Source organism: Piliocolobus tephrosceles, chromosome 14, assembly GCF_002776525.5.
Source record: "Piliocolobus tephrosceles isolate RC106 chromosome 14, ASM277652v3, whole genome shotgun sequence".
Lineage (NCBI taxonomy): Eukaryota > Metazoa > Chordata > Mammalia > Primates > Cercopithecidae > Piliocolobus > Piliocolobus tephrosceles.
Genome location: NC_045447.1, coordinates 104786203 through 104811961, shown reverse-complemented (window position 1 = coordinate 104811961; position 25759 = coordinate 104786203). Strand labels below are relative to the sequence as shown.

At 38.9% G+C, this 25759-nt stretch overlaps 1 protein-coding gene across 5 annotated transcripts in view; it reads left to right on the top strand.

The window, feature by feature from the left end:
- Positions 1-25759, top strand: part of AUH (AU RNA binding methylglutaconyl-CoA hydratase) — a 143111-nt gene that overhangs the window by 18016 nt on the left and 99336 nt on the right. For 4 of the 5 annotated variants that reach the window (XM_023191333.1, XM_023191337.1, XM_023191336.1 and 1 more), the window contains one exon: positions 23131-23217. The exons of the other annotated variant lie outside the window; for it this stretch is intronic. In XM_023191333.1, the coding sequence (XP_023047101.1) occupies positions 23131-23217 (87 nt within the window). The remainder of the gene's footprint in view (positions 1-23130; positions 23218-25759) is intronic. 5 annotated transcript variants of the gene reach the window in all.

Genomic DNA, 25759 nt, shown 5'->3' with positions numbered 1-25759 from the left:
TTTTTTTAATATTCTTGATACAAGGCTTTTATCTGTTATATTTTGTAAGTTTTCTTCCACTAAATAGCCTGTCTTTTTTCTGTTATATAATTTGTTTTGAAGAACAAAAGTTTTTTATATGGAGACTGATTTATCTTTTTTTTTCCTTTTGTGGTTGGTACCTTTTTGTGAATTTTAGAAATTTTGTTTTACCCCACAGTCACAAAGATTTTCTCCTGTTTTCTAGGACTTTTGTAGTTTTTATATCTTACATTTAGGACTCTGAAGTATTCTGAGTTAATTTTTATATATGTTGTGAAAGAGAATAAAAAATATATTTGGTCTTTGCCCTTGTTCTTGGTACAGAGCTCTTAAAACCCTGGGAGTTTCCTCAATGGTACAGGTGCTTTTTGCTTGGTAATGAGATGACCCTAGATAGCTTCAGGATGGGGGACAGCTTGTTAGAAAAAGCAACGATGGGTTAGAGGATTAGAACTTTTAGCACCCTCTTCCCCCAGAGGGCAAAGGGGCCAGAGATTGAGCTCCGTTACCAGTGGCCAGTGCTTTAGTCATTCACGTCTCCCTATGGAGGTAATGAAACCTCCATAAAGACCCTTTGAAACAGCGGGGTTCAGAGCCAGGCACTGTGGCTCATGCCTGTAATTCTGCCACTTTGGGAGGCTGAGGCAGGTGGATGGCTTGAGTTTGACACCAGCCGGGATAACATGGCAAAACCCCATCTCTACAAAAAAACAAAACAAAACAAAAAGAACTCTAACTGGGTGTGGTGGTACATTCCTGTAATCCCAGCTACTTGGGGCTGAGGTGCAAGGATTGCTTGAGCCTGGGATATTGAGGCTACAGTGAGCTGTGATTGTGCCACTGCACTCCAGCGTGGGTGACAAAGTGAGACCCTGTCTCAAAAAAATGGGGTTCAGGGAGCTTCTAGGTTGGTGAACAAATTGATTTTCTTAGAGAAGGCATGGAAGCTCCGTACTCCCTCTCCCCATACCTTGTCCTATGCATCTGTTCCATTGGTCTGTTCCTGAGTTACATATAGTAAAGTTTTTTTTTTTTTTTTTAATTCTATGAGTCATTCTAGTGAATTTAGTAACCTGAGGAGTTTAGGGGAACACCCAAATCTGTAGCTTGTTGGTTCAGAAATATGGGTTGCCCCTGGGACTTGTGAGTTGCATCTGAAGTGAGGGCAGCCTTGTAGGACCCCTTAACTTGTGGAATCCCACTAATTTTGGGTGGTGTCAGTTTAACTGAATTGTTGGATAGCCACTTGGTGTTGAAGAATTGGTGGAAACTCTCACACATTTAGTGTCAGAAGTGGTGTTAGAAAAAAAAAATCATAATTGGTGTCAGGAATGGGATTTGCTAGAGCATCTCACAGAACTCAGGAAAGTGCTTTATTTACCATTACCAGTTTATTATAAAAGATAAAACTGAGGAACAGTCAAGTGGAAGAGGTACTTAGGGCAAAGTTAAGGGTGGAGGGTTGCAGAACTTCTATATCCTTTCCAGGTGTGCCATTCACCCAGCACATACAGCAGTGTTCACTCACCTGGAAGTTCCCTAAGCCCTGTTTCAGGGACTTTGTATGGAGGCGTCTTTACATAATGATTGATTACATCATTAGCCATTGGTGATTGAGCTCAATATCCAGCTCCTCTCACTCCCTGAAGGTGTGGGTGGGACACTGAAAGTTCTAACCCTCTGATCATGGATTGATGCATCTGGTGACCAACCCCTATCCTGGAGCTATCTAGGGGCTCTCTGAGAGTCACCTCATTAGCATAAACTCAGTTTTGGTTGAGAAAGGCATGTTAGGAATAACAAAAGACACTGTGTCACTCAGGAAATTCTGAGGGTTTTAGGAGGTTTGGGCCAGGAACCTGGAATAAAGACGACCAAGTATTTTTTATTATACACTGGTGGTTTTTTTTGGGGCGGTGGGGGGGGGGGGGCTTTGTTTTGTTGCGTTTTCAATTCTCCCAGCACCATTTGTCAAAAAGACCAACTTTTCCCCTATTAAATTATTTTGGGACCTGTCTAAAATACCAGTTGACAGTGTATGTGTGAGTTATGTCAGGGTTCTCTGGGTATTTTTAATGCCAATACCATACTGTCTCAGTTACCATGTTCAGGTCTTAGACATGTTTGGTTAAATTTATTTCTAAGGTTTTCATTTTTTTCGATGTCACTGTAAGTGGCATTTCCTCTTAATTTTACTCCCAATTTTTTATTGCTAGTATATTGATAGTATATACAATCAATTTTTGTATATTGTCTTTGTATCCTGTGACCTTGTGAAATGCACTTTTTAGTTCTAGGACTCTTTTGTAGATACTCTGGGGTTTTCTACAAAAGTAGTCAGGTCGTTTGTGAATAAAGATAGTTTTACTTCTTCCTTTTCTGTCTGTTCACCTTTTATTTTGTTTCATATCCCCATTACATTTTCATTATATGGTTGACTGAAAGAAGTATGAGTGTTCATCTTTGCCTTTTCTCGATCTTCGGGGCAGGCATCCAGTCTTTTACTATTAAGTATAATGTTAGCTGTAGTTTTTTCACAGATGCGGTTTATCAGGGTGAAAAGTTTCTTTTTATTTGTATTTTGCTGAGGCTTTTTTTTTTTTTTTCCATGAACATGTATTGAATTTTGTCAAATCTCTTTTTGGCATCTATTAAGATTCTCATTTTTCAGCCTGCCAATATGGTGAATGATTGATTGATTGTCAGTTGTTAACAATTGTGTATTCCTGGAACAGACCTCTCTTGGTCATTGTCAGGCCTCTGAGCCCAAGCTGAGCCATCATGTCCCCAGTGACCTGCACGTATACATCCAGAGGCCTGAAGCCACTGAAGATCCACGGAAGTGAAAGTAGCCTTAACTGATGACATTCCACCATTGTGATTTGTTTCTGACCCACCCTAACTGATCGATGTACTTTGTAATCTCCCCCACCCTTAAGAAGGTTCTTGATAATTCTCCCAACCCTTGAGAATGTTCTTTGTGAGATTCACCCCCTGCCCCCAAAACGTTGCTCTTACTTTCACTGCCTATCCCAAAACCTGTAAGAACCAATGATAATCCCACCACCCTTTGCTGACTCTTTTTTCGGACTCAGCCGCCTGCACCCAGGTGAAATAAACAGCCCTGCTGCTCACACAAAGCCTGTTTGGTGATCTCTTCACAGGGACATGTGAAACAGTCATTAATCCTTTTTATATACTCTCAGATTTGATTTACTGAAGTTTTTTAGGATTTTGTAACTCTGTTCATAAGGGACATTGGTTTGCCTTCTTTTCTTGTAAGGTCTGTAGTTCTGGTATCAGGATAGTGCTGGTCTCATAAAATGAATTGGGAAGTGTACCTTCTTTCTGTTTCCCTGAAGAAGTTTGCATAGTTGTTATTATTTCTTTTTTTTTTGAGACGGAGTCTTGCTCTGTCGCCCAGGCTGGCGTGCAGTGGCCGTATCTCAGCTCACTGCAAGCTCCGCCTCCCGGGTTCACGCCATTCTCCTGCCTCAGCCTCCCGAGTAGCTGGGACTACAGGCGCCCGCCACCTCGCCCGGCTAGTTTTTTTGTATTTTTTAGTAGAGACGGGGTTTCACCGTGTTAGCCAGTATGGTCTCGATCTCCTGATCTCATGATCCACCCGTCTCGGCCTCCCAAAGTACTGGGATTACAGGCTTGAGCCACCGCGCCCGGCCTTATTATTTCTTTCTTTCTTTTTTTGAGACAGAGTCTTGCTCTGTTGCCCAGGCTGAAGTGCCGTGGCACAATCTCGGTTCACTGCAAGCTCTGCCTCCTGGGTTCACACCATTCTGCCTCAGCCTCCCGAGTAGCTGGGACTATAGGCATCTGCCACCATGCCTGGCTAATTTTTTGTAATATTTTTTACTTAATTGTTTGGTAAAATTCACCAACGAAGTCATTTGGTCTGGGAAGTTTCTTTGCGGGAAGATTTTTAACTACGAATTTGATATCTTTAATAAATACAGAGCTACTTGAGTTACTTACTTCTGTTTGAAAAGTTAAATTCTGTAACATATTTGGAGAGATTTATTCTGAGCCAAATATGAGTGACCAGCTCCAGGAGATTGTGAGAATGTGTGCCCAAGGTGTTCAGTCTACAGCTTGGTTTTATACATTTTAGGGAGACATAAGACATCAATCAATACATGTAAGATGTGTGTTGGTTCAGTCTGGAAAGGTGGGACAACTGGAAGCAGTGAGGGATAGGGGGCCTTCCAGGTTATAGGTAGATTCAGTGATGTTCTGATTGGCAATTGGTTGAAAGAATTTATCTAAGGACCTGGAATCAATAGAAGTCAGTGTCTTCGTTGTGGAGACCAAGGTTCTTACTATGCAGATGAAGCCTTCAGGTGGCAAGCTTCAGAGAAAATAGATTGTAAATGTTTCTTGTCAGACTTAAAGGGCCCGTTCTGTCAGTCTCCAGGTCCTGTGTTGATGTTGATGTTGGTCAGCTGTGCCTGAATTCCAAAGGGAGGAGAGTATAATGAAGAATGTCCTACTCCCACTCCCACTTTCCAGCGTGTCCTGAACTAGTTTCTCAGGTTAGCTTAGGATTGCCCTTGGTGGAGGGGAGGGTCCATCAGTCAGTTCTGGAACTCAGAATTTTATTTTTGGTTTACATTTCTTTTTGAGTGAGTTTTGGTAATTTGTGTCTTTTAAGTTGAGTGAGTTTTGGTAATTTGTGTTTTGTCTAAGTTTTCAAGTTAATTGCCATAAAACTGTTCATATTATTCCTTATTGTCCTTTTACTACATTGAATCTATAATGATATCTCATTATTTATTTATTTACTTATTTTGAGACAGAGTCTTGCTCTGTCACCCAGGCTGGAGTATAGTGGCGTAATCTCAGCTTACTGCAACCTCCGCCTCCTGGGTTCAAGCGATTCTCCTGCCTCAGCCTCCTTAGTAGCTGGGATTACAGGCATGCACCACTACACCTGGCTAATTTTTCTATTTTTAGTAGAGATGGGGTTTCACCATGTTGGCCCCGCTGGTATTGAACTCCTGGCCTCAAGGCCACCTGCCTAGGCCTCCCAAAGTGTTGGGATTATACATGTGAGCTACTGCGCCCGGCTGTTGTCTGATTATTTATTTTTGATATTGATATACTGTGTCTTTATTCTTAAATGCTAGCAAAACAGTGACTTGTTTATCTTTTCAAAGAAGTGGCTTTTGGTTTCATTTTTTTTTTTTTTTAATTTTGCTTTTCTTTCTATTTCATTGATTTCTTCACTATTTTCTTCTCTCTTTGCCTCAGGTTTAATTTACTCTTTTTTCTAGCTTCCTAAGGTGGAAGTTTAGGTAATTGATTTGAGGCCGTTCTTTTCTTATAGTTGACCCTTGAGCACCATGGAGGTTAGGAGAGATGACACCTCTACCTGCATCCCTGCCCCCGCCCCTCACAGTTAAAAATCCTCCTGTGATTTGACTCCTCAAAAACTGAACTACTAATAGTCTGCTGTTGACTGGAGGCCTCACTGATAACATAAAGCGTTGAATAACACATTTTATATGTTACAGATATTATGTGCTGTATTCTTACAGTAAAGTAAGCTAAAGAAAAGAAAGTGTTACTAAGAAAATCATAAAGAAGAGAAAATATATTTACTATTTATTAAGTGGAAGCAGGTCATCACACAGGTTATCCTTGTCACCTTCATGTTGAGTAGGCTAAGGAGAAAGAGGAGGGGTTGTCTTGCTGTCTCAAAGGGGTGGCAGAAGTGGAAGGAAATCTGTGTATAAGTAGACCTGATGTTGTTCAAAGGTCAGCTGCACTTAAATTTTAATGTTTTCATCTGAGCACGTCAGAGATGCCATTAAAAATGACTCAGAATACTCGTGCCCTTTCTGTGTAAGTAAGGATTGATTGGTTGTTGCCAATTCATTTCTGCCTCTAATTCCATTTTTTAAAAAGCCTACTTGTATAATAATTTAGGATCTGTAGATATTTTCTTTTTAAGGAATAGGAAATATATACTAGTAATAACCTGCTGACTAATCTGCTTCCACTCTTGCCCTTTCCCCACACAGCAGCCCAAGTGATCTTAAAAAAGTTAATGGATCACGTCACTCTGCTATTTCAGACACTCTTCAGAAACAAAGTGTGTGGGAGGCAGAAATGGCCCCCAAAGCTGTCCACGTCCTAATGCTGGAACCTTACATGGAAACAGGAACTTCGCAGATGTGAGGAAGGTGAAGATCGTACGATGGGGAGATTTTCCTGATGTATCCACTGGGCTCAGTGTAAAGACAAGGGTTCGTACAAGAGGGAGGCAGGAGGACTCTGAGAAGGAGAAATGACAACAGGAAGCAGAAGTTGGAGAGAAGCAAGGAAGGGGCCATGAGCCAAGGAATATGGACAGCCCCTAGAAGCTGGGAAAGGCAAGGGAGCTCATCTTTCCTAGTACCTCCAGAAGGAACGCAGCCTTGCCAATCCATTTTAGACTTCTGACCTAGAATTGTCAGGTAATCCCTTTAAGCTTGTAGCTATTTGTCCAGCAGCACAAGGAAACTGATAGCAAGTGTGTCAGGTCTCGCCTACTCTGGCCACGTTGCCTTTTCCCCACCCGTCTCCCACTGCCTTTCTTACTCTCTCTGCTTGACAAAGCTCATTCTTCTCTCCAACTCATTGTACTCAGTGTTCTCTTTTTGTTCAGAAAGGCCTCTGCTCTAATGTCATCTCAGATAGCTGTTCTCTCATCACTTAAACCAAAGCAGGTCTCCCTACTTCCCCTAGCCCCCGTCACATTTTTCTATTTTAGCTTCATCTCTGAACTTTTCAGTTCCTGAATTTATATTTTGCTTATTGATTATCAGCCAGCCTCCCCCACAGATAAACTCCTTTCCATGGCATTAGGGCAGAGGCCTATTGCCAGGACAGTACCTGGCCCGTAGAAGGTGCTTAGCAAATAGTTCATGGGATGACTATAAAAGCCATTTTGGTTGTTGAGGAAGTAACATTGGCAAGATGTCATGGTTAAATAAAACAAGCTTTGATACAGAGCATGTGTAGGTGGCTTGTGTGGTTAAGAAGAGTGATTTGTTCTTGAGATATTGTCAGTCTTATAAATAGAAGGTTGTATCTAGGGTACCAGTAAATTTAACCAGTAGAGATTAAAATGTTACCTTTATGACTTACCGTTAAACCTATTTCAAAGATACGGCTTTGATGTGTTCCCAAATGGACTTCAAGTTCTCTGTTCCACCTGCTACCACAGGGAATGTCTTGGAGGAGCAGAGCTGCCTCTGTTGGGGTGAGCAGAGAATGGGCCCCTGCCTAGTGAGTGGGCAGCGGGTCAGAGAGCCTTGGCTGTTCTCTCTCAGTCCCCTTTCTCCAAGGCTGCCTGGTTATGTGGTGAGGTGGGTATTGTGAGCAGTGGGAGGCTGGAAGGGGTCCTTCCTGCAGGAGACCCCTCTTACATGAGGCCACAGGAGTGGAATTCACTTCTAGAACTTTGGTCAGCTTGAGTAGAGCTCCGACAGCTAGAAAGGGAGACTTGAAAAAATTAGATTTTTGTCAGTCTGCTTCTGGAAATTGATACTTAGTAGTAGTTTGCCTTCTCAGGGCTTTCTCTGGGAACTGGCATTAGTCTAGACTGAGGTTAGTAAATTTTGTGTGTAAAAGACCAGATATTTTAGGCTTTGTGTGCCTCTTAACAATTTTTGTCACATATTCTTTGTTTTATCTTTACAACCCTTAGAAAAGATATAAAAGCTGGGTGTAGACTGGCCTGCAGGCTCTTTTTTGCTGTCTTCTGGTTCAGACTTCATTTTTCTCTGTTTGGTCAGTTACACTAGGCTTTGCAGGAAGAAGCTGGAGAGGCCTGGCCATGGAGGCAGTTTTTCTTGACATAAAAATGCTCATTTTTTCTTGTGTGCTTGGTGAGTGATCTGGAAACAGTTGTACAACTCACAGAAGTATTTTGTTCAGTGATAATGTCATTTGGGTGAATGCTAGATTTGAAGGCCAGTACCAATTAGGATGATCTTGAGGTTTATGGTTCTTGAAAACTCCCTGAGTTGAAGTTTCATTTGAATAATGTATTGCTTTTTGGGGTAAAATAAGGTTGAAAGAGATGGAGGTAGTCAGTATGTTTACATTCTCTAAAGAAAAAGGCAACACAATTAATAAATACCAGTATTATTTACTCATTAAATTTTATATTAATGGATATTATATTTGTTACCTTTTCGTGACTATAAACATTGGGTGATTTTTTTTTTCTCTTGAATTATGTGAAATACCTGTCAGTTGGTTTTGTTTTGTGACAGATAGGACACATGCCTATTAGGTATCTTTCTTGTTCGTTGTGATTTTGCTGCAGAAGGTAGTTACTGTTCTGGAGGATCAGTCCAGCTGGACATAGGTGTTAAAGTTCTCTCTGTTCCTGCTGGTCATAGCATGAATGCCTTTCAGCTCAGTGTAATCTCCAGGATTTGTTCATTTCATAGCTCCCTGGTTTTTCTTTCTCTGGTAATTTTCTGTGAATCGGGAGTTTACTGTTTCAGTCTAAGCATTAGGGAACCCTAGTGCAGATTACTGGAGCTCTTTCTCTGAGAGATTCCCCCCCTTTCCATTTATCTACCCTGCAAATTCCAGCCTCCTCAGCCTCCCTGCACTCTGATCTCAGATCAGCAAGACTACGGTGCATTGTTGGGGTACCCCTGCCTTGCACCAGTCTGTCAAGTGTCTTCAGGAAGAAAACAAGGATAGTTACAGGATCCCAGATGGTAGTCTTTTATATTACCTGTTGATTAATACCTGAAAGAGCCATTTCTTATATTTTGAGGGAGGGGATCTAGTACGAGTTACTCCATTGCAGCCACAGGTGCAAGTTCTTAGTTCCCATTAGTGGGGAATGGTATTGAAGAACCAAGATCTGGTACAACATGTGCTCACTGTTTTATGGGTGTCTTTGCTTCTCGAGACAGACCTAAGAAATGAGTAGATAAATTACATTACATATTCACACACACATTTTTACAACTATTTCTGTACTTACATGTTGAAAACCATGAGTTTATATTGTTACCTCCATTTCCAGTTTATCACCACAGGATTCATTCTTACCTTCTCCCTTTCCGTATTTGTTGTACCTTCAATATATTGACTCATTTGCTCAGTCCCATAATATACTGAAAGTAGTTTCAGAGTTGCTGATCCATACCACTGTGGTAAACATACCTTTTATCCAGAGCTTATTACCTATTGACAGTACAGTCCCTGACTTAAAATGGTTTGACTTAGTGATTTTTCAGTTTACGATGGTGCAAAAGTGATACACATTCAGTAGAAATTGTAACCCCAAGTGGAGGAGCATCTGTAAAACGCATTTTCCAGTTGTGAGATTTTCAACATCTCATGAGTTTATTGGGATGTAATCCCATTGCAAGTCAAGAAGTATCTGTACTTTATATCTTTGGACTGAGGGTGTGTCATGCTGTAATATACAATACTAAAAATACTAAAAATATTGTGTGAAGAGTTACTTAGGTTATTTCTTCTTTATTGTGGTTCTGTTTTATTCATTAGAGGTAAAGTTAGGTTTCCTCCCTCCTATTTATTTTATTTTGGATATATAAAATATAAATATGGTTTCAGAAGTCTAAACTCTACAAAGAGGTATAATCATAGAAGTGTCAGTACCCACTTCCTCCCTCCAATCTCTTCCCTCCAGTTCCTACCCTTGAGGGTGTTAGTGAGTCTCATTAGTTTCTATTATCTTTCGTGTTTCTTTCTGCACAATTAAGGCTATACCTATTTGTTCACCTATTTCCATTCTTTCTTATGCTAGTAGCATTCTGTATATATTCTTGCACTTTATTTTTTGCAGTTAACAATACCTCCTCCCAGTACTTTGGGAAGCCGAGGGGGTTGGATCACCTGAGGTCAGGAGTTCGAGACCAGCCTGGCCAACATGGTGAAACCCCATCTCTACTAAAAATACAAAAATTAGCCAGGTGTGGTGGCAGGCCCCTGTAATCTCAGCTACTCGGGAGGCTGAGGCAGGAGAACTGCTGGATCCTGGGAGGCAGAGGTTGCAGTGAGCCAAGATCACGCCATTGCACTCCAGCCTAGGCCAACAACAGCAAGACTCAGTCCCAAAAAAACAAAACAAAACAAAACAAAGCAAAAAAGTACCTTCTAGAAATCAGTCTCTGTTAGTTCATTGAAATGTAGTGATGGCTGGAAGTGTATGAGGGTTCTGTGAGACTTTTTCAAGATGGAGGTGTTACTGTAGTTTGCATGCTGATGAAACTAATCTGATTCTATTGAAAAGGGAGAGGTGTCAGAACGTTTCAGAAAGAAGCCTTGAAGTAGGCTTTCAAGAGGGACTGAGATGCTGGACAGAAATGGAAGGTTTTGGTTTTGGTTAGTGAAAGGATACTTCACTTTGAGGAAAAGTGACATCTGATCTATTAGAGCCTTGAATTCTGATAGAAATTCTGTGGCAGAATAGTCCCTTTCATCAAATGGGCAGGTAAAATTTTACTGGGTGAGTTTCCAAGATAGAAATTTTTTATTTAATTGAAGTAAAAGGCGGGTGTAGGTTCTGGAAGAGGAGATAAGTGAAAGCAATTACAAGTTGGTATTCTTCTTGAGGATCTAGTGCTCTAGAAGCTGTGATAGTAGTCATGTTATACCAAGAAGGTCATGCTGTGTAATTTCACTTGATCCTCTCCAAACCTTACCTAGAAACTTTCTGTAATAATTAGAGCTAACTCTTTATCTCCACCAATCAATTTCTTCCCTTGAGAACAGATGTGGACTCAAGCAGAAGCAATTTGTAATCATTTCTAATAGATCATCCAGTTAGCTAATGAGCTCTCAGCTCCATCTAACAAAACATTTTCACAAATTAACTTAAACTATAAGCCTGTTAGGATTGCCTGAATCCAGTGATTTTGAATTTTTCTGAAATTCCCATAGTTTACTCTGTCTGCCAGCTTTATATATGGGTTGGTAGCCTAAAACTTCAGTTCTCGGCCCCATATCCATGCATGACTCTGTTGAAAGAAAAGGAATACTGTTCTGCAATCCAAGCTGGAGCCCTTCAGTTGACCTTGATTTGATTTCTTAGAGGAATGTACCGTACTGGTTAGCTCAAGCTAATCATGGTCCACTCCTGGATGTGGGGGTAGATACATCTTCTTCCAAAGTATATGGATTGTGGGGAGCTAGGAGGGCAGACACCAGAACAAAAATAAGGCTGCCATCAGAATATGGGAGGAGGGAAGTTGCAGAGAATGTTAAGGTAGGTAGGTAGTATTCATACCTGTTAAGCATTTCTACTGTAAACTCTCTTCATCAGAGCTCAACTACAAAGAAAACACATGAATTTCATTAATTAATTCATGTATTTAGTATTTCTTAGAGGGAGCCTGCCATGTGTCAGGTGCTGCCATGTGTCTAGGATCTGAGGACATAGCAGTAAATAACAGAGAAATAATCTTCACCCTATGGAGCTGCCATAGGCGGTGAGGAGGCACCATCCCATTTTGCTAAGAGGATGTGCGATAGTGTTGTTGAATCTCTTGTAAGTGATGTGTTGAAGGCCCTTGTGTATACAAAGGTGATAAGAAGGAAATAGATGGGATAGAAATGAAAACAAGTCATTGACTTGATCATTCTGACTGATGTTTATAAATCTAAAACTGAAAGTATATTGCAATTAGGGAGCAAAGAATATGGCTGTCCTCTTTTCAGCAAAATTAAGAGCCATCAGTGTTTTGAAAAACATTGCATTTCTACAATGCAGGTGCAAGAAGAACCAGAAGTAGTGATAGTAATGATGATCTGCTAGAGATGTACTTGAATTGAGATGCATTTCTTTTTCTTTTTTTTTTTTTTTGGAGACCGAGTCTTGCTGTGTCACCCCGACTGGAGTGCAGTGCAGTGGTGCAGTCATGGCTCCCTGCAACCTCTGCATCCCAGGTTCAAGTGATTCTCGTGTCTGAACCTCCTGAGTAGCTAGGATTACAGGCGTGCACCACCACACCCAACTTATTTTTGTATTTTTAGTAAAGACAGGGTTTTGCCATGTTAGCCACACTGGTTTCAAACTCGTGGCCTCAAGTGATCCACCCACCTTAGCCTCCCAAAGTGTTGGGATTATAGGTGTAAGCTGCCGTGCCTGGCCAGTCCAGGTTTATTTCTGTCTGTTAACAATTTCGTTCAAATGATGTAGCCTTTTTCAGGTGTGTTTGTGTATGTATGTGAGTATATATTTGTATATTTATAATATGTATGTGTTTGTAGGGGTGTGTGTGTGTGTGTGTGTGTGTGTGTGTGTATACATGTACATGCATATACCAGGAAAATATAAAATAGCAATATGGGTTTGTTATGTTTAAATTTTTATTAAAATTTCGAATACAGTTGTTTTTTCACTATTCTTTATTTTTCTTTAAATTGTTTGTAAATTGACCTAAATATGAAATAAAGATCTAAGGAGTCCATTGGCCCCAGCCCATAGAATGTTGGTTACTTTTCCTGTTCTACTGAGGGTTAATGTAATATACCTGTGTGGATCATCCACAGTGGTTGATGACTAGGCATTCGTTTGAAGCACACATGGACTATTTATGAAAATTAGCCATCTGCTATGCCATAAAACCTCCACAGATTTCAGAGGACAGCTATCATCAGACCACATTCTGTCACCACAGGCAGTGAAGTTAGAAGTCATTAACAAAAAACGTGATTAGAAAAAGTCCCCTACATCGGGAAATTTAAGATAACTTCTAAATAACTTACAGCTCAACAAATGAATCTTAATGGAAATTAGAAAGCATTCAGAACTAAATGCTAACAAAAAATACTTTAAAAATTGTATAATATAGCTAAGGTTGGACTTCAGGAAAGAAAAAAGGCTGAAAATGAATAAACTAAGCATGTACCTTAAGTGACAAAAATAACTACAGAATAACCCAAACAGGGTAGAAGAAAGGAAATGGAGTGAGCATAAACTAATGACATGGAAAACACATGAAGTAGTAAGGAAAATAAAGCCCAGAGCTGGTTCTTTGAAAAGTCAAATAGTCAGACTTTTGGCAAGATTAATCAAGAGTGAGGGAACAAATATACAATATTCAGATTGGAAAAGGAGCCACAGATATAAATTCCACAGAGATTAAACTGGTAAGATAATGTGAAGAATGACTTTGTGCCAATAAAGTCAAGATCTTAGGTGGAATAGATAAATTACTAGAAAATAAAAATTAACCAAAACTGAGTTAAGAAATAGAAAACTTCAGTAATACCAGAGCAATATGGAGATTGAAGCAGCAGTTACAGATCTTTCTACACGGAAAGCACCTGGCCACAGTGACTTCAGAAGAATGTTACGCCTAAGCATTTGTGCAGCAGATCATTCCAATCTTTGCATACTCGGAGAAAATAGAGAAAGAGAGTCTTTTCCAGCTCTTTTTACAAAGCTAGGGTACTCCTGACAACCACCACGTAAGAGCAGCAGGAAAGGAAAACAGACTAGTTTCCTGGTCCTCGATGGAGATATTCCAGGACTCAGGAGAATCCCCACTTTATCCGGGGTTGCTTGCGGGTTAAGATGTGGATTTAGCCACATGGAAATCATTGTTTATCTTGACCTGATTATTTGGCTTTATTGCAGAGAATAGAAGCCTGTTTGGAGTGGGATCAAGAGACCAGGGTGTTCGAATTGGCAGCACATGTGCAAAAATTGGAAAGATTGAAATGATGACGATACACTGCATAATAACCCCCTACAATTTTGTGAAGCATTTCATCTTTTACTTCTGAGAAAAATGCAACTTAAAATTACCATTTCTCATTCACTGGATTGCCACAATTTAATAAGTGTATTAGGGTTCTCCAGATAAATAGTATCAATAGACTATAAAAGATTTATTGTGAGGAATTGGCTCACAGGGTTAGGGAGCTGAGATGTCCCACGGTCTAAATCTGCAAGCTGGAGACCCATGAAAGCTGGTGGTGTAATTCAGTCTGCATCCAAAGGCCTGAGATTCATGGGAGGCAATGTAAATCTAGTCCAAGGGCAGAAGATGAGATGAGACGTCCCAACTCTAGCAGTGGGGTGGAAAATAGAGGCCAGTTCCTTCCTCCTCCACCTTTTGTTCTTTTGAGGCCGTCAGGGAATTGGATGATGACTACCCACATTGGGAGGGCTGCTTCTTCACAGTTCATGAATTCAAATACTAGTTATCCAGAAGGACCCTTACCTACACACCAAGAAACTATTTTATCGGGGCACCCTGTGGCCCAGACAAGTAGACGCATAAAGTGAGTCATGACAGCAAGTATGACAATGCCATGTACTGGTGGCAGTGTGTGGATGTGGAGCCAGTTGGCGTTCCATGTGACCTGGCAACTGATTTTTGATGGATGCGACTTAAAAACAGAGATCCCCTGGCTGGGGCTGGGATGTCTCTAGGCCTTCAGGAGGTGCACAGATGGGTTTAAAGGATCTGTCTAATACATAATGTGTGCCCTGTCATGAAACTCTTCAGGCTGAACTGGAGGTTCCAGTTCTCTTTCTCTTCTCATAGTTGCCTCTTCCACAATGGAAAGTCATTCCTGATCTTTGCTTTGTTGCTCCAGGCAGGGGGAAAAAGCCTATTAATTGCCAAAAAAGAGGCCTTTAAAATATTAATGTTGAGAATTTCAGCTGGGAATTTCAGCTGGGATTCTCATTCTGGCAGTTTCTGGTTCTTTGCTTTCAACATAGTTTGAAGACGGTTTACTAGAGTTGTTGGGAAATTGTGAGATGTTTCTTGATTATGATGTGATTTTTCACCAGAGTGCTAAAGGAATAACATTGCTGTAGTAAACGTCTTCCTTGTTTATGTGAAAAGGTTTTCTCAGCATGAGTAAAATTGATGGTAAATCCTGCCTCACTCTAGCAGTAAATAATACTCATTCATGGATATATGAAATAATGAGAGGAGGCAAGGTAGTCCCATCTATCTCATTGTGATGCATTTCTAATAAAAGTTTATATTTAGTATTTAATAGTTATCAAATATGAAATATATTTTTGCTTTTGTCAGTTCTGTGCTAATAATACTTGTAATGAAAATTCAATCCAGATGAAAACTTTTAAACTTGGCACTTTATAGGGAATTTAATAAAAATTAATTTAATTTGCATACATACTTTGTTGCAAAGAAATGTGACAGAATGACCAATATTTTAAAGTACAAATACCAGTTATATCAGGAAAAAAAAAATGGAAGGAAAGTGGAGCAAAAATACCAGTTGATGAAGAAAGGAGATGATGTAACATTTTTTATATTGAGAAATAAAAAATGAAATGCTAAGTCTTGGACTTGGACAACTGTGACCCACTTTTGGAAAGGGGGAAATCTGGAGGTCTCAGGTAAATCTGAGGAAAATCTGAGGTCTCAGCCATGACGGGATGGGAGATTGGACATCTCTTGTAATACCACCTCCATGGAAAACTGCCATTAGGCTTTCTTTCCTGAAGGTTAAACAAACCAGCCCTTTGGAAGGACTTGCTCCATTGCTGATATCAATCTACTGCCTAGTGCTGCCCCTGCCTTTTGTAGCTTTAACTGCTCACCAGCATTCTTTCCTGATAAGAGGAAGAACCACTGCCAAGTCTAGGAAGGATGCACAGTGAGGGTTTTTGTGTCTTCTGCTTCACCTTTGACATCAGAGGGCTGAAAATTCTGCCCTCGGGCCATGCTAACGCCCCCGTCTTTTGTAAGTGACCCATGAAAGTACATGAAGCTCAAATGTGCACATACATTTCTCCTTTTATAATATTCATGACTCTTAGAGCTTATTAAATATGTACATTCAGCCACCTCCTTTAGCATAAATTCCACTTCCTTTTGCCTTTCCCTTGAAGTGTCTGTTTCCGGCTTCTGGCCAGAGGCCGTGCTCCCCAGTCTGTCAGTATGGCACAAGCCGCAACCCTTTATGAGAAATAAAACTCTCCTTTCCAAATTTATGAACCTCCTCAATCTTCAGTTTACAGTTTTTAAGGATGGGTTCGTATGTTTTATTTATTTTTTTGAGACAGAGTCTTGCTGTGTTGCCCAGGCTGGAATGCAGTGGTGCGATTTTGGCTCACTTAAACTTCCACCTCCTGGATTCAAGCAATTTTCCTGCCTCACCTCCCAAGTATCTGAGATTACAGGCGCCCACCACCACTCCTGGCTAATTTTTGTGTTTTTAGTAGAGTTGGGGTTTCACCGTTTTGGCCAGTCTGGTCTTGAATTCCTGACCTCAAGTGATCCACCTGCCTCAGCCTCCTAAAGTGCTGTGATTCCAGGCGTGAGCCACCACGCACAACCTGTTTGTATGTTTTAAATGTGGATGATTTTGAGAGAACCAATTCACTGAGAATGTAGATTCCACTGGATTCATTGAACATGGCATATCAGTTTTGTTTAAAAATGTCAGTGTTTATAGTGCACAGAAATCTTTGAAACTACTTAAACTTATGATGAAACATTTTAAATGTCAGCATAAAAATGTTCAAAGGAGCACATACTTTCAAAATTATTTTAGCAATAATAGGAACAAAAAGGTTGAAGATCACGTGCTTAAAGCGTTAGATCTCAAGGGGGACATTAACACCCACGGTGGAGCCTTTCGGAATTTCAGGGACATTTTTGGCTGCTGAGGTGCTTTATTGACATATGGTTAGTGGGGGCCATGGAAACTAGACATCATGCAGTGCATAACAAAGAATAGTGTGTTTTCCCATAACTTCTCTAAGGTTCATTGGAGTAGTCTACTGCAAATGTAAGTATAGAAATTTAATATATACTAATCCTAAAGAATATTTAAAAGAAGGAATTTATTAAACTGAAATTTTAGGAGAGGGCCATTATAGTAGGTGGTGTTTAAAATGTATGTTTTCTCAAAATTGTTAAATAATGTATCAATTCCATGCATTGTCTACTCAGTGTGTTACACATTTCCAACTATATATTTAGATGAAAAGAGTTCGCAATAGATAATGCAAAAGCAGTACAAGTTTTTACAGATATTTAACAGGAGATACAAAGTTCATTTGAAATGTCTGAGAACCAGATACTAAATTGTTAGGAACACTTGAAATACAAGGAACATATGAAATCTTATTGAATCTTACACTTTCTCTTAGAGTAATCTCTCAGATAAACCTCATTGGCTACGATACTGCCACTCATAAAGCTTATTATACATTCTCAAATAAAATGGTATTTATGACATTATTGAATATTGTGACATGGTCACCGCCTTTAATACCTCTCTACTATTTTCACCTTTTTTTCCAAAACATTTATCCCCTTCTATGTAGATTACTTATTTGTTATGTTTATTTTTTACTCTTTTTGCCTCCCTTGCTTGGATACAGTGTAGGAGGAGAGCATGGGAGGACAGGTCTTCTGAAGAGTTTGGCATAAAAAGGAGGAAAAAAGTGGTAGCTGGAGGGGGTAGGGTGCATGGAATCAAGAAACTTAAAAAAAATTTAACTGAAGTATAATGTGAACATACAGAAAATTGCACAAATTGAAAGCATATAATTCTGTAAATTTCTACAAAATGAAGTCCCGGGACACCACAGTCATCGCACATGTCCCTTCCTTATCATTACCCATCTCTCACCCAAAAGACATTGGCAATTATTATGACTTTTACCACCAAATACTAATATTGCCTATTTTCAAACTTTATGTAATTGGAATTATGCAGGCTGATCTCTTCCACTGAATGTGTTTGCAGGATTCAGCCTGTACCATTCATCTAGGAGTAGTGCAGTCCTGTTCCTTGTAGAAATATTTCGTAATTTTGTGTGTTCTACCGTTTGCTTGTTGTTTGAGGTGTTCCTAGGTTTTAGCTGTTACTAATAGTGCTGCCCTGACTATGCTTGTACATGTCTTTTAGTACACATATCATACTTTTTTTTTTTGATGAGTGTGTATATTTGGAGTGGAATTGCTTTCCAAAATGATTGTACTGGTTTTACTCCCAGCAGTCTTAAGTCAGAGGTCTCATTGCTTTACACCTTCATCAATACTTTATACAGTATCTTGACTGTTGTTGGCACTTTGCATTTTCATCTTATTAATTTCCAGAAAAATTGGGATTTTTATTGGAACAACATTTAATCTGTTAATTTGGAGAGAATTTACATCTTTTAGTATGGACTATTATAACACATGAACATAGTATGTTCTTTATTTGGGGCTTCTTTATTTCAATAAGATTTTTCAGTTTTTGTGTCAGGGTCTTCTATGCCGCTTGTTGGATTTATTCTTTCACTCCTTGATTTTTGGATGTTTTGTAAGTGATACTTTTTGTAAGTGATGTCTTTTTTTGCTAGTATATAGAAATACAGTTGATTTTTGTATATTGAGCTTATATCCATCAACCTTACTAAATTTACTTATTTTCGTGGTTTGAAAATTTTTTAGGCTATTCTTCATATACAGTTAAGTCATCTGCTAATAATGACAGTTTTATTATTATACCTTTCAATGCTTATAAGTTTTAAGTTGGTCTTATCACACTCACTAGGACATCTATTACAGTATTAGGGAATACCCTTTTCTCTTTCTTGGTCCCTGGGAGGAAGCTTTTAGTAATTGACTATTACAGATTATGTTAGCTATAGGTACTTTACAGTTACTTTTTATTATAAAGATTCCCTTTTCTTCCTAGTTTGGTAAGATAATTTTAATCAGGAACGAGTATTGATTTTTAGATATTACAAGAAAAGCACAAATGATAAAAGAAAAAATTTATGATTTTGATTAATTTTAATCAAAATTTGTGCTTCAAAAATCAAGAAAGTAAAAGGCAAGCCACAAAAATGAAGAAAACATTTGTAAATCATATATTTTAGAAAGGGCTTGTATCTAAGATATAACTTAGAACTCAATAAGGAGAAAACAAATTACCTGGTTTTGAAAAAATGAGCAAGATTTGAATGGGCATTTCACTACAGCAGCTGTTTGAGTGGCCAGTAAGCACATGAAAAATGTTTAACCTCATTAGTCATTAGGGAAATGCAAATTAAAATCCTTATAGATACCACTTCACACTCACTGTAGGTATAATAAAAAAGACAGACAATTGTTGGTGACTAGGAAAACAGAGACCCTCAAGCATTGCTGATAGGAATGTGAAATGGTGCAGCCAACCTAGGCAAACAGTTTGGCAGAGGCTTTTTTTTTCTTTTCTCCAAGTTAAACCAAAGTTTACAGTATGACCTAGTAATTCCAATTCTGTGTGTTTATCCAAGACAAATGAAAACATTTGTCCACACAGAAACTTGTAAGTGAATGTCCATATCAGCATTAGTCATAGTAGCCAAAAAGTGGGAATGATATGAATATCTGTCATCTGATGAAGGGATAAGCAAAGGTATATGTTCATATAGTGGAAGACTTCATGCTTATAACATGCATGAGCCTGAAAAGCATGCTATATGAAAGAAAACAGACAAAAAAGACCACATATTGTATCAATTTATTTATAGGAAATGTCCAGAAAAGGCCAATTCTGGGGAACATAGATTAGTGGTTACATGGTGCTGGGGTGGGAACAGGAATGACTGCATATGGTCATGAGAGATCTTTTTGTGATATGGAAGTGTTCTAAAATCTGTTTGAGGTGATGGTTGTAGAACTTTGTAAATGTAGTAAAAATTGTTGAATTCTATACTTAAAGTTGCTGAACTCTATTTTATGTAACATATTCCTCAGTGAAGATGTTAAAGAATGAGTATTGAATTGTATCAAATACTTTTTCTGCAACTAATGAAAATGTGTATGATTTTCACCATTATTTCATTAATTTGGTGAGTCCCTTTAGTGGGCTCTCTTGTTTGTAGTTCCTTTTTCTCCAAGATCTTGGCTTCAAAGTTCTGGCTGAGCCAGTAGTCTTCACTGCCAGTGTTTGTCTCCCCAGTTCCAGGAGATTACCGAGATGTTGAGCTGCTACTTCGTGCTATGGCTTTTATACTCTCTTTCCCCCACCAGTTTATAACTCAGTGTATGTTTTGGGGGGAAAGCAGAGGCTTACCATAGTTTCCCTTCTCTGGCTTTTCAGCCTCTTACATCCTGGCTGCATTAGTTGATTAGTTGCTGAAGCAGCTATCTTACATACTTTCTCCAGTGTTTCATGGAAGAATTGGTCTGATGATAACCTATTCCATCATAGCTAACAGTGGAAGTCTGTGTGAGTTTTTTTTTTTTTTTTTTTTTTTTAAGATGTCAGTATTACAGCATTGCTGTGTGCTGATGGGAATGAACCTCTAAGGAGGGGCAGTATTGACGCCAGCCAAGGAGAGAGCTTAAGTGCTGGAGTGAGTGATGTCCCCAAGGAGATTAGAAGGGGTTGAATCCAGTGCACAAGGGGATGGATTGGCCTCCCTCATGATGTTACAGGATTCCTTAGGTGCCACTTTGCTAGCCAGAAATCTTTGCTGCCCCTGCCACCTCTGTCCGGGCCTCACTCATGCCCCTGGGCTTACTCCACCCACTTGGCCTGGCAGGTTGTGCTTGGCTCACACCCACTTGAATCCTATGCCTGCTGCAGCTCGATGCTCAGCTTGAGGCTGGACTGGGCATGCCACAAATGGCTTCCGTGTCAGGCACCCGTGTCTAGACAAGGGGAATGTAGTGTCACCCAAAAACTCGGAGATGCCAGCATTCATGGAGCCCCAAGGGGTGTTAACAATTCTTGCTCGGGGAGTCCTGAGGTCTGGGCCCCCAGAAATGTTGCAGCTCTTCACTCCCATAGCTTGGCTAGCGGGAGCGTGTTACAGCTCTTTTATCCCCATTGCCCGCAGCTTGGCGAGCCGGCCAGGGGTGTCACAACCCTTTCATTCCTGCCGCCTGCAGCTCGGCGAGTTCCAGGTCCTTGTCCTGCGACCAAGAGGAATGAGGTGCATGGACACCAGAGAGTGAGTAAGGCAGAGAAGAATTTTATTGAGTGACATGAGGAAAGCTCTAAGCTGTGAGAGGGGATCCAAAGTGGGTAGCCACCTGTGAGGCTGGGTCTGGGGTTTTTATGGGTTAGAATGGGTGCGTGTGTGCTGATTCGTCCCTGGGTGGGCTTGGAAAAAGCACTGTTTGATTGGTTAAAAGGCATCATCCAGAAGGAACCAATCAAGAGAGAGAGGGTAATATGGGGATAGAAGTTTTCTCTCTGTTTGTGGAGTCTCTGGAACCAGCAGCTCGATTTTTAAACTGTCATTGGCTTGAAGGTTGGGTTTCACTGGGGACGCATCCCTGTCTGCCAGGGAATTTGTCTGTCTCCTGTCACTCTCAATGAGTTAGTTCATTCATAGTAACAGGAGGCAGGGCGGAATATATAGGTTCAAGTCCTGGGTGGATAGCTTTGGTGGCAATACTGGTAGAATTTCTTTTCTGGCTTTTGGTAGGATTGATAGGAGGTTTTAAGATTCGTGGAGAGGGAAGTTGTGACATGGTCTATATGTGAGTAGGAGAGTGGATGAACTCAGGAAATACAGTAGAATTCCTGGGCATCAGAATGGCCCACTTGAGATGAGCAGTTATAAATGTAAAATATTTAAATTTACAAAGTAATACTGAGAAATACTGAGCCTCATAGAAGAGTTTGGCATCGAGTTAAATCATTTATTTGTTTTTGGTTCTGTCAACATTTTTCTTTATGACATATTAATTCTTCATGGAAAAATTAATGATGAAGACATGTATCAGGCATCCCAAAACATTTAGACTCGCATATTTAGCCCCCACCACCCAACCTAAGCAATACAATATTACAAATAAAATTGAAGTCCTTCATGTACCCATTGCCAATCACACCCCAGCCCCCATAACCACCAATTGAATTTATCATTTCTGTGTGTTTTATATCCCTGAATAGCATTATTGCTTTTAAAATTTGTGTTTATTATCCTGTGTATCTTTCTGTAATTATACTTTTTCAATAGTATTATTCATTAGATTTATCTGTATTTACTCTAATTCTTTCATGTTCATGCTGTACAGGTAACATTCTATTTATAATTATGTCCTTGTTTTATTTATTCTCCTATGGATGGATATTTAGATTATATCAATTTTTTTTGCTAGGCTTTGTATGTTTCCTTGAATGTTACTGTATGTGTTTTCTTGGGTGTATGAGAGATTTTCTAGGGTACATATCTAAGATCTGATGGATGTTAGGCTATGTGCTTTGTCAGCTGAGGTTCTCACTCCCCCTGGAAGTGTGTGAGATCAGAATGCCCCTACCCTAGCCCTTACTTAGGATATTATGTATCATCATGATTGATTTATAATAGACTAATAGGGGTAAATAGCTGAGTGTATGCCTTCTATACTGTAATTTTACTTTGTTGTTTGTCTGTTTGTTTATTTGGGGACCCATCTTTTCTCAGATTGTTAATTTTTCTAAAGATCTTCTTTGTTCTCAGAGTTAATTATCCCTTAAGGAATTCCATGTGTTTATTTTTCTCTATTCCAAAGTTACGAGTCTGTGCTAAAGTCATAATTATGAAATCGTCAGTTTGTTCATACTTTAAATCTGTGCTTCCTCCATGTGGTTGACTGTCCCCAAGGCAGGCATCCACGAAGTTAGAGAGACTGACCAAAGTGTAATCTGCCCTTTTTACAGGGTTGGCATTTGTGCTAATACACTGCAAAAGCAGTGGTGGATAAACTGACAGGACCTTGCAAAGAAGCAAGATGGTGTCACCAATTTGTTGTTATTTATGTTGACATTAAGGAGTTCATTTGTATTTTTAAATGAATAAACATTTAAACAATTTCTTAGTTTTGATTTCTAATTATGTAACCATAGATCAGTAGATGCCAGCCAACCATAGATCTTATAGTGTCTTTCCTTAAGAGCATGAAGGGGCCTGAGACTGGAAAGCTGGAGAAGCACTGCTTTAAGCACATGAGTAGACAAATACTTTATTCTTGCTGAACATGGTCATGGGGAAGGAAAACTTAGGTAATGTCATTCTGTTAAAAGATGAATTAGGCTGATCTTGAAGTTGCATATTAATCTTAAGTAAATTTTCAATTCTTTGCCTTAAAATTTTGTTTACAACTAGATTATATTTGTAAATAAAATACTTTGCAGGTGCTGACCTTAAGGAAAGAGCCAAAATGAGTTCCAGTGAAGTTGGTCCTTTTGTCTCCAAAATAAGAGCAGTGATTAATGATATTGGTAAGCACTATTAAATTCTTCTTTCAGCATGCTGAAGGTGATCTTAAATGTCAGATTTAAACAGTTACACATTATATATAAGCATTGGTTAAATATTTATATAATTAGATAATCATGACCTGTAGCTGTTTGTTTTAAAACAGCACCTAATATATTTAATTTGAAAAATTATGTAAAATATTTAATAATTACAGATGTCTTTTATGTATGATAAAATATGAAGGTATTTATTAGACAATAATAATAATTTGCCATAAGCCTTTGACTTAATATCTATATTTAACTATACGTGCAAACATACATTTGGGATTCCTTTGTTTTTTAAATATACAGGATCATACTTTTTTTAGAATTACAGTAACTATCAATTTATTTTATTATTTTTATTTTTCATTTACTGCTGTATATTAATCCAGTCTTATCAAAAATTTTATATTATTTCTTCATTAATGAACATCTGTTTTTTTCCCTCTGTTTGTTATTTATAATAAGGTAGTGAATACCCTTGTACCTAAACATAAATTATTAAACAGGGAATCACTGTTTCAGTTATCATTTGTTCATTTTATATTGTAGATATTAATAAATTCTACAAAATTATATTCCCATAAGTTAAAGATACTATATGTTTCCTCATATTCCTGCCAGCATTTAATGTTGCTATTTTTGAAGTTTGCCTAGGTTTAAAAAAAAAAAAAAAGGCATCTCAACATTTTAATTTGTATTGCCCCAAATGCTTATATGATGTTTTATCTTTTCAAATGATTTGGCTTTCTTTGTTTTTTTTTGTTTTTTGTTTTTTTTTAAATTTTGATTTTTTCTAGAGACGGGGTCTCACTTTATCACCCAGGCTGGAATGCAGTGGTGTGATAATAGCTCACTGTAACCTCCAACACCTGGGCTCAAGAGATCCTCCTGCCTCAGCCTCCTAAGAGTTAAGGACCACAGGTGTGAATCACCATGCCTAGCTGATTTTTAATTTTGTTGTAGAGATGGGAGTCTCACTGTGATGCCCAGGCTGATCTTGAACTCCCGCCTCAAGCGATCTTCCTCCCTTGTCTTCCCACAGTGTTGGGATCACACACATGAGCTGCATTGCTTGGCCTTTTCTTCATTTGTAAATTGCCTTTTCACATCCTTCATCCTCCTTGGATTATTTAGTAACTACTTGTTTATTTAAAAGGCATTTTTATATTATTTGTTTTTAAATGTGTTATAGATATTGCCCTCTAATGTGCTTAATTTGATTCCAGTATCTTTAAATTTAAAACTGTTAATATCTAGATGATGTTAGGTTCCCTTTATTATTCTTTTTCCTTGAAGGTTTTCTCTGTTGATTCTCACACATCAGGTTTTCCAAATGAAGTTAGAATTATTTTTTAAGGCAAAGGGGAAAATTTTCTGTATTGCAACTGTGATTGGAATTTTATAAATTTTGTTAAGAAAGTTTTTGACGTTTTTATGATAGTAAATCTTTCTCTCCATAGTGTGCATGGCTCTTATTTTTTGGGGTCATTCATTTTTTTAATGTCTTTCAAGGAAGTTTTATACTTTTCTGCACACTGGTCTTGGTCTTATATCTTTTTTCCCCTCAGATGTATTCCTAGCTATTTTATAGCATTTATTCCTTTGAATGAGACCCTCCCCTCGTTTCTGTTGCAGTCTTGTTATTATAGTCTGTAGGAAAGTTATTAACTATTTTTTTTGAGACAGAGTCTCACTCTGTCACCAGGCTGGAGTGCAGTGGCACGATCTCAGCTCACTGCTACCTCCGCATCCCAGGTTCAAGCGATTCTCCTGCCTCAGCCTCTCAAGTAGCTGGGACTACAGGCATGTGCCACCACGTCTAGCTAATTTTTGTATTTTTAGTAGGGATGGGGTTTCACCATGTTGGCCAGGATGGTCTCCAATTCTTGACCTCATGATCCATCTGCCTTAGCCTCCCAAAGTGCTAGGATTACAGGCAGGAGCCACCGCGCCCGGCTAAAAGTTAACTTTTATGTGCTTATTTTATATCATGTCAGCTGGATAATTACTTGTGTTAATTGTTCTTCTTTAATTTTCTTGTGTTTTCAGTTGTAAAGTACAATATAGAGAATTGCCTACAAGTAATGCAATTTTTATCTCCTCCCCCAACATTTTAACCTTACATATTCATATTTTTTCATATTGGTTCAGTCCCTCATAGAGTGTTTATTTGTTAAGGTGAGCGTGATCATCCTTATCTTTCTTTGACTTTGGTGGGTGCCTTTAATATTTTGCCAGTGATTATGATATTCAGGCAGTTCTCTTCTATTTCAACTTGTTAGGAGATTATTTCTGTTTTTAATCAAGAATAAGTGTTAAAGTTTGTCAAATGCTTTTAAAATATGCATCAGGATTATAATTGATGTATGTTAGCATTTGCCTTATTTAGCCTTTATTATAGAGTTGTGTTAATAGATTTACTAATGCTGCAGTGGCCATACATTACTAGAATAAGCCCTGCCTGGTCATTGTGGTTAGGGGTGATGTTGGTTTTTAATACATATTGCTGGATTCA